Source organism: Brugia malayi (assembly GCF_000002995.4).
Source record: "Brugia malayi strain FR3 genome assembly, contig: Bm_v4_Chr2_contig_001, whole genome shotgun sequence".
Classification (NCBI taxonomy): domain Eukaryota; kingdom Metazoa; phylum Nematoda; class Chromadorea; order Rhabditida; family Onchocercidae; genus Brugia; species Brugia malayi.
In genome coordinates, this window is record NW_025062476.1 from 2,650,453 (window position 1) to 2,659,168 (window position 8,716).

The 8,716-nt window shown below is 20.1% G+C and overlaps 1 protein-coding gene across 1 annotated transcript; it reads right to left on the bottom strand.

The window, feature by feature from the left end:
* Positions 1-7,337: 7,337 nt before the first annotated feature.
* Bm17478 (Uncharacterized protein) lies at positions 7,338-8,137 on the bottom strand (the record flags this gene model as incomplete). Its single annotated transcript, XM_043078216.1, has 2 exons — positions 7,338-7,448; positions 7,985-8,137. The coding sequence occupies 2 exons, from the start codon at positions 8,135-8,137 to the stop codon at positions 7,338-7,340; spliced, it is 264 nt and encodes an 87-aa protein (XP_042934150.1).
* Positions 8,138-8,716: the final 579 nt, after the last annotated feature.

Here is an 8,716-nt window from a genome sequence, read left to right on the forward strand (position 1 = left end):
ACTTTAAGGATTAAATTTCATTAACAAATACATATGCTAACTATATTCGTTTACATTAAGCAAGATTATAAAATATAAACAAAAAAAAAAGAGAGAGAGAGAGAGAGAAATGTTTAATGAAAATGATATTCGAATATTAACTTTTGCTAAATATTTTTGCCATTTTATTAAAATTTATATTTTAGCATAGAAGAAAAAAGAAGGGTCGGAAAAAAAAAAAAAAAAAAAAAACTTTTCTGATTAAAATAATCATCGAAAACAGTATCTAAGAAGTAATATTTGAAATGAACTTGTAATAAATTTAATTTTCAATTGGTTACTTTTTTAAAAGTATCTATTTAAGTATTCCATGAATATGGTAATTGAAAATTTAAAAAAAAAAAGATAGAAATGATTAAATGGTATTTGCATTAATAATGCAAAAAAATAAAATTAATAAAATGATAATTTAGTGCGAATATCAATTAATTGAATAGCAATTCTCATCATAATGAAAATAGAAGAAATATAAAACTTTGAAACAAATTTGACGAAAAAAACTTAATTTACATTTTATAACTAATTTAAATTAAACGACTTAAATTTTATAACATTGCATAAAAGTAATTTAAATTAGTTTTGAAAAGAAAAAAACGTCAGCTACGTGAAACGTGTCTTATTCAAAATAATATTTATATTTCAGATTGTAGAAAAAGTAATAATTGAAATTGTTTTTTCTACCTATTGAAAGTTTTAGTCTGTGTCGATTTATGAACTTTATTCATTGATCTCGAGAGTTGATCAAAAGTACTTCTTGAATTATCAGTCAAATAATTTCACTTTTCAGCAATTTAATCAAAAATAAAAGCTAATGCTAAGAGAAAAAAAAAAAGGATTTTAAATTCATAAAAATAGAAAACAACTTATACTATTATTATAACAAAAAAAAAAAAAAAATCTAAATAAAAGGAATGGAAATTAATAAAACTACAAGAATCTTTCGAGTGGAGAATTCAAATTGATACAACAACAAATATGGAAATTGAAGAGATATAAGTGCAAAAATATTGTAATCAAATAATATCTTAAATGATAAAGAAATGAAATGAAGCAATTTGACAGAGATTATTTAAATTAAAAATTGAAAAAAAAGGAGGAAAAAAAAAAGAGAAGAAGACGATCAATTATTTTTATTAATGACTTCATCGATTTAAGTGATATTATTTTAACTGATAAATGTTTGTATAATATTTGAGAGAATAGAAATGAGTTTAACTTTCAGACAACAAAAAATGCATGTTACCGGTTTTTTTTTCCGGAAAACTTTCTAATTCATTCTTATGTTTGAAAATAAAATCATAATAAAATTTATGATCAAAAATTATCTTAAAAAATTATCTTGTAATTATCTTTTTATCTTGCAAAGGAAGTAGTAAACCATTGGTTAAAGTTAATGAGAAAAATGAAATTTAAATAATTTCGGATAATATCTGTACCTGGTTAAATTTGTTACTTAAAAGTGTAAAGATTAGATGGATCAAAATCATTTGGCACACAAGAAAATTGTCAAATTAGAATTAGCAAAAGAAACTATTAATTTGAATAAATTTAAATTCTCTTTCATACTTTTTAATTAAAGCTCTTTCTTCTCGTCGTTTCAAACTTTCATATTAATTTCATTTGAGATTTTTACCTAATATAGCACAAAGAAAATGTAAATATTTGTTTAATGAAACTCATTTATATAAACTAACATTTCTGACTATAAATAATTAAAGGTAAAGCTACAAATTCATAATACATAGCATTGCTAAATACTGGAATTATTCACTTAAATATTATTTTCTTACCCATTCTTACCTACCCTAAATGCCACTCAGGTAACTACATTTTTAAGTCATTAATAAGTATTAATGCTTTGATATTAATCAAAACAAAAAAAAGCATTTAACTTAATTTGCAAGTAAGAAATAACTTCATTAATAATGCTTACAGTTTAATTTATTCAAGAAATTACTGAAATATGTTTTGAATCTTGAATCTTATGATCATATTAATATAATAAATAAAATTTCAACTCTTTTTTTTTTTGTTTTTTAAAATTTTGGTTGTTGGATAAATTAGAACATTCGGTTGATGGAAGAAAGTGCATTTGCTTTAATTTATTTTATCGATTTGCTTATCATAAATTTTATTTGATTGATTGTTGTATGGAATGAAAAGCTATCACTAAAGGGTTGAAGTACTATTTTTTAATTTTCGATTAGCTTATTTATTGAGCTTTTAAATGATTCCAATTTATTTTGAATAGTAAATGATCATTGAATAGCTATGTTAGATCCTTTTCGACAATTTCAATTAATTGAAAATGGATTAGCTTGAATGATTGCCTGAATTAGTCATTGTTAACTTCTGATGATCAATTTATAGTTTGCCATTTCAAAACTTTTTATATTCTTTGAAAAACTTCAAAATTTATTGAATGACCATCATACAGGGTTGTTTTTCAAATAATTTATAGTAAGCCAAGGAATGATTTAGGTTATTTATTTCAAGAATATATTTTCAAATTTAAAACAAAATTTTTACAATGAAAAAATTGCAATTAATCTTTTATCAATTTAATATATTTGTTATTTTTATTTTATGACTCTTTCTTATTTCGTTTTCTCTTTTTTTTTTATTATATAAAATCGCATCATATGCAATTCACATTATTAATTATTTATAACAAATATTTTCAGTAACAACGATTTCGATAATACCACAGAATATGTTAATAACGGAATAGTGACAATAATAACGAAATGAAGGAAGTATTGATAATGATGTTGATAACAGTTGTTGATAAAGATATTGAATGAAAGTGATAACGATAACAATAACAATATATGATAATAAAAATAGTAAAAAAACGGTTATGACAATAATAATAATAATAATAATAATAATAATAATAATAATAATAATAATAATAATAATAATAATAATAATAATAATAAAATAATAATAATAATAATAATAATAATAATAATAATAATAATAATAATAATAACAATAGATGGTATACGATAATAATAGCAGATGATCGATAATAATTGTTGTTGCATAAATGATAATACTTTTTAATCCTTTAATTATTTTTTTATTTTTGATCAACTTCTTTTCATCGTTTTCTCACTAATATATCATTGAGTATTTAAATTTTTGAATATAAATCAAAATAATAAAATACTAAAATCCAATCAAAAGCATAAAATAAACTGATAAATTGCTATATTATTTCTGATAGTTAAAATGATATTAAAAAAAGATAATTACTGATAATAGTGATAAGAAGCATGATAGTTGATAGACGATTCTTTCATAGCTGTATATTATATTGCACTACCAATAGATTAAAACAGTTTTGCCTAAACTAATGTCTAAATAATATTTTAAAAAATAAAAGAATTTTTTAAATTTTCACATTATTATGACAGACAGATAATAGGGTTTTACAATTTTAAATCAGAATAAAACTTATTTATGCTTTTATTTTTTAAGTTTTAAGAAAAGAAAATGAATGGAAATGCAATTTAAAAAAAAAAAAAAAAAATTACTAGTAGAAAAGAGTGAAATCACTCGTAAAAATGAGATATTTAATAGGCTTTTTTACTATGACACAGCAAAAATGACCTTTCAATTTAATTTCTATGCATTAGCCTAACAATTTTATCATTAACTTGTTTTGTTAGCATTCTTCAACTGATGCTGCTGATTTAGTGTCAATACCTAAAGGGGACAATCGTGAAGTGATTTTAAATTACTCTCTTACTCTCATTTACTATCGTTTATTATTATCAATCAATTCATTCATTATTTTCCTTCCTTCTTTTTTTTTTTTTTTTTTTTTTTTGCTTTTTATTTTGAACATTCATTAAACATGAAATAAAATTGTAAACAAATGGAACATTTTATTATAAATTTGATGTATTATTAAATTTCATTTTGATGTTAGTATAATTAACAAAGGAAAATATTATTAAATTTCATTTTGATGTTAATTAGTATAATTAACAAACAAACGAAGGAAAATATTATTAAATTTCATTTTGATTTTAACTAATAAAATATTAGCATAATTAATTAGCAAACAAAAGAAAAAAGAAAGAAATTACAAATAGTTCTATTTTGTCTTCAGTACTTTTTCCAAAAATTTCAGTTAAATTGGGAAATTTTTTAATTAACTATAAATTATGTTACTTTTTAATTGTTAATTGTTTTTATTATTAATAAAAATTATGCAAAAAAGCAAGAAGAACAATCATAAAATTACGATATTAAATGAATTTGTTTATTTTTATCATTATAAAGTTATTGAAGATACAACTAAGAGAGATGAATTGGCTTGAATTAATTACGGAATTGTCACCAAATGACTGATTGACAGACTTTATGGCATTAGCATGTCCTTATGCCATTATCCATCTACTATAAATGCTGAATGATTGGGTTATTCTCATTAAAGATATCATTTATTTGTGCTGAAAACATTTGAAACTTTGCAAAGTTTAATTTTAAATTAATCCTTTAATTTGTATTCTTATAATTTTCAAATTTTTCTCTTTCTTTATTTTTTTTTTTTAAAAAAAAAACAAAAAATTTGGATGTAATTTTTTGTTAACTGAACAATTTAAAGTATTAATAAATATTAATCGCATCTTTCGATGAAATATATTCCAATTTTGAAAAGGAAATTTTAACGAAAAGAAAAATATTTTTATTTTTTCAAAAAAAAGAAAATCACTTTTTTTAAAACTTTTCTTTTTACCAATGCCATTAATTTTTCATAAGATTAAAAAGGGAAGAATAGGTATCCAAATAATGATTTCCAATTAGTAATTAATAATTTGAATTGAATGATAAAAATATAAAAGTCAATTAGGATAATATTTGTTGATTAAATAATCATTATAAACTGTGTATGATAATGTGTATTGAAAAGAGAAAGGCGAATTCACGATATCGCAGGGTAATAACCCGAGATTTCTTGATAGTATTTGAGATTTCCTCTGAGTGTTTTAGTTTATTAGTATCAAAATTAACTTTCTAATGTTGACAATATTTAGTATTTTAACTTTTTTCTCCACATTTATTCAGTAATTTTATTTAATAAGTAATAATCTTTAATGACGAATATTTTTTCTTTAATTATCCATTTATATATGATAGGATAAATCATTGTTTTTCAAATTTTTTCATGCTCAAAAATAAAATTTCAATTTTATCAAAATTATTAAAAATCATTTTAGCGTTTTTTTTTTTTTTTTTTCTGTTTCAATTTTATCAAAAAAATAATTCTCTGAAAGTGCTCAATTTTTAGTTTTACTTTTCTTTTCCTCAAATGTATTTTCATCCTACAAAAAAATAAAAAGTAGAAAAAAGAGAAAGTTGTTTCAAAAAATTGTTTGCTTTTATTTTTTTTTTTTCAAAAAGAGAAAAGAGATGAAAAAGTTGAAGTTAGTTTTAAGCAAAGGCAGTTAAAAGTAGTTTGAATAAATGTTTTAAGATTTGAAAATTTGTTGTTCGATAATGGATGTTTTTTTTTATTCAAAGTTTTATTGGATAAATGAAGAGGGTGTCGTCGTCGTTAAATACCCAATTTCAAACATTCTTATCTTTTTTTTTTTTTTGTTTTTTTTCTTCTCTTCAATTATTTTCATTCTAAAATTTTAGAATTAAAATGGACATTTGATGATGTAAGTTCATTTTTTAAAATAACTAAGCAAATGATTTGACAAAATTCTTTTATAAGATGCTATCAAAGATGGTACAAATAAACAATTAATTATAAACAATTAAAATAAACAATTATTTATTAATGTTTAAATTTCAAAATCAAAAATACCAACAATTGAAATTTGAATTAAAGATTTTTTAAAAAAAGACTGAAATTAAAAAAAAACAACAAAATATGGAAAAAAAAATGGAAGTAATAAAAAGGAAATGAAAACTTAATACAAAATATAATAATGCATGAATGAATATAAAGTAAAACTATCAAAGTGCTCTTTTTATAATTACTCCTTTGCAATTACAAAACATTTTCTTATAAATAGAAAAATAAGCAAAATGATTGAGCAAAGTATTATTTACTTTAACTTACTTACATAAAGTAATCCATTTCTATTATTTTTAGATTACATTAAAATAAGTGAAATCTTTGTAAAAAAAAAAAAAATCACGAAAACTTTGCATTTTATATGAAATAACAAACAAAAAAAAAAAAATAATAAAAATTTACTGAAAATTAATTCATTAAAATTTACAAATTATGAAATTTAAAAAAAAAAAAAAAAAAAAAACAGAACTACTAAGATAATTAAACTTTAAAATGTTTAGCTATTTACATCAAATTATACAACTATATGTAACATTTAAAAAAAATTTTTAATTTCTCTCTTCCTTTTTTCAAAAAAAAAAAAAAAAAAAAAAAAAGAAAAAGTAGAAAATGGTTTTGAATATGATATTAAAAGTGAAAATTCATTATTACTTATATTAAATGACGTCTTATTAAGAGACGAGAAAAATGAGGTGACAGAGGATGAGATCGATTTAAACCACACATGCAAGTATTTTCATTAAAATTCATAGACATGCAAATAAATGATTCCATTTTCAATTTTTTTTTTTTTTTATTCCTAGAATTTTCTATTCTTTTTTTTTCTGATAAAAAAAAAAGTGAAACATAGAAAGAGAAAAATGAAAAAAAAAAAAATTTTTCATTTCTATTTCTCATCAAACTTTTTTTAAACTTTCTTTCTACAAAAAAAAAAAACTTTTAATCTGAAAAAGTTTTATTTTCTTCAAAAAATATTGATTAGAAATTTTTTTTTTTTTTTTTTTTTGAAGTTAAAAAATTTAGTTAGTAGCTGAAAAGAAACAAAAAAAAAAAAAAAAAAAAGCTAATTAAAAAATATTGCAGATTCTTGATTGCTATAAGATAATTATAGAAAATTACAATTAATATATTCGATAACATTTTTCTTTTTTTTTTTTTTTTTTTTAAAATTTTAATCTGTCATTTTATTCATGCATTTTGCATTTAGCACAGAGATAACAAAAATAGCATAAAATAAATATTTGTAATTTTATTCTAAAATTTTATTTCACTTTTTAGATAGTTAATTAAATTATTAATCTATCTGTCATTTAGTAATTTAGAAGAAAAAAAAAAAATTTTTTTTCGCGAAAACATTAAAATTTAAAAATAGCAATTGTTGCTTGTGAGAAGTTTTTATTAAATTAATTATTTTATCAAATTATTTAAATCATATTTGATGTATTATCATAAATGAAAGAATAGCATAATTAATTCAATTTTTCATTTTTGTTTCATTTTCATAAAGTATACGATTACGTTCCATTTTCATATTTTCAATTTTAGCAAACATTTTTGAATTGAAATGATTGATACGACTTTGTAGCTATAATAGTTATTAAATATATTTTATGATAATTATTCAAAATAAAATTGATTATTCAAATTTAGTAAAATTTCAACAAAAAAAAAAATAAAGAAACAAAAGTTATTAAAAGTTACTCAAAAAAAAAAAAAAAAAGTGGAAAAAATCAATTTTAAGTATTATATATTCTTTTCAATTCTTTCATTAAGTATTCAACATTTTACACAAAACTACGAAGTTATTAGCTTAGCTAAAAATTTATTCAATATTGGATGAAAATTGACTTAAAAGAAAAGAGAGAGAGAGAGAGAGAGAGGGAGAGGGAAAAAAAGAAGAAAGGATAAAAAAAAAAAAAATAAATGAGCTAATGGAAAGTTATTTTAATAGCACTGATAAAATTTGGATGAAATTTTTTTTTTTTTAAAAAAAAATAATTATTAATCAATAAAGAAATAAAGTTACTTATTGTTATAGAGTTAATAATTTTTATTTAGTAATTAAATAATAAATTACAAAATATGCAACATTTTAATTTAAATTATTTTTTAATCAAACACCTTAATAGTTTGTGAATTTCGACTATCATTGATAAATTTCATCAACGATTCTAAATATTGAATATTCCAAAGCATTGATGTTTGAGAAGATGATGCTAATAAGGATGTTGATAAATTATGTTGAGCATTTCTTCTTGATGATGTTGGTGACATTCTAATATCTATTTGAATAATTTGAAATGAATGATGTCAACCGCTTCACATTAAAGCATATATGAAATTTCTTATTTCTTCTAATTTAAATATTTTCATTCTTATTTTCCTTTCTTTTTTTTTTTGTAAAACTAAACGAAAAATTTAGAGTAGAAAGAGTGAAAATTTGATTTTTTAATATAAAATTTGATATCGGTATTTTATCAAAAAAAAAAAAGAAAGAAAAGAAATGAATTCTGAATTATTAAAATAAGGAATATTTTATGATATAATATTAATTTTTAAGATTTTCATCTAATACATCCTGAAATTTGCTCTATTCATTATCAAACTTAATTAATTTTTTAAAAACTTTTTTTTTCGAAATTATCAAATGAACATTTTGAAATTGTTACATTTCATTTTAAAATTAGTAAAAGAGCAAAAAAACATAGTTATTTCTCAATTCTTTTTGGCTTTTTTTACAAGTTCAATCTTTTTTTTCTTTTTTTGAAATATAAAAAATTGGTAAAAATGATAAGAATTTTATACACTACTTTAGATAATTTCATTGGATAATAATGGTTACCCAAGTAAAAT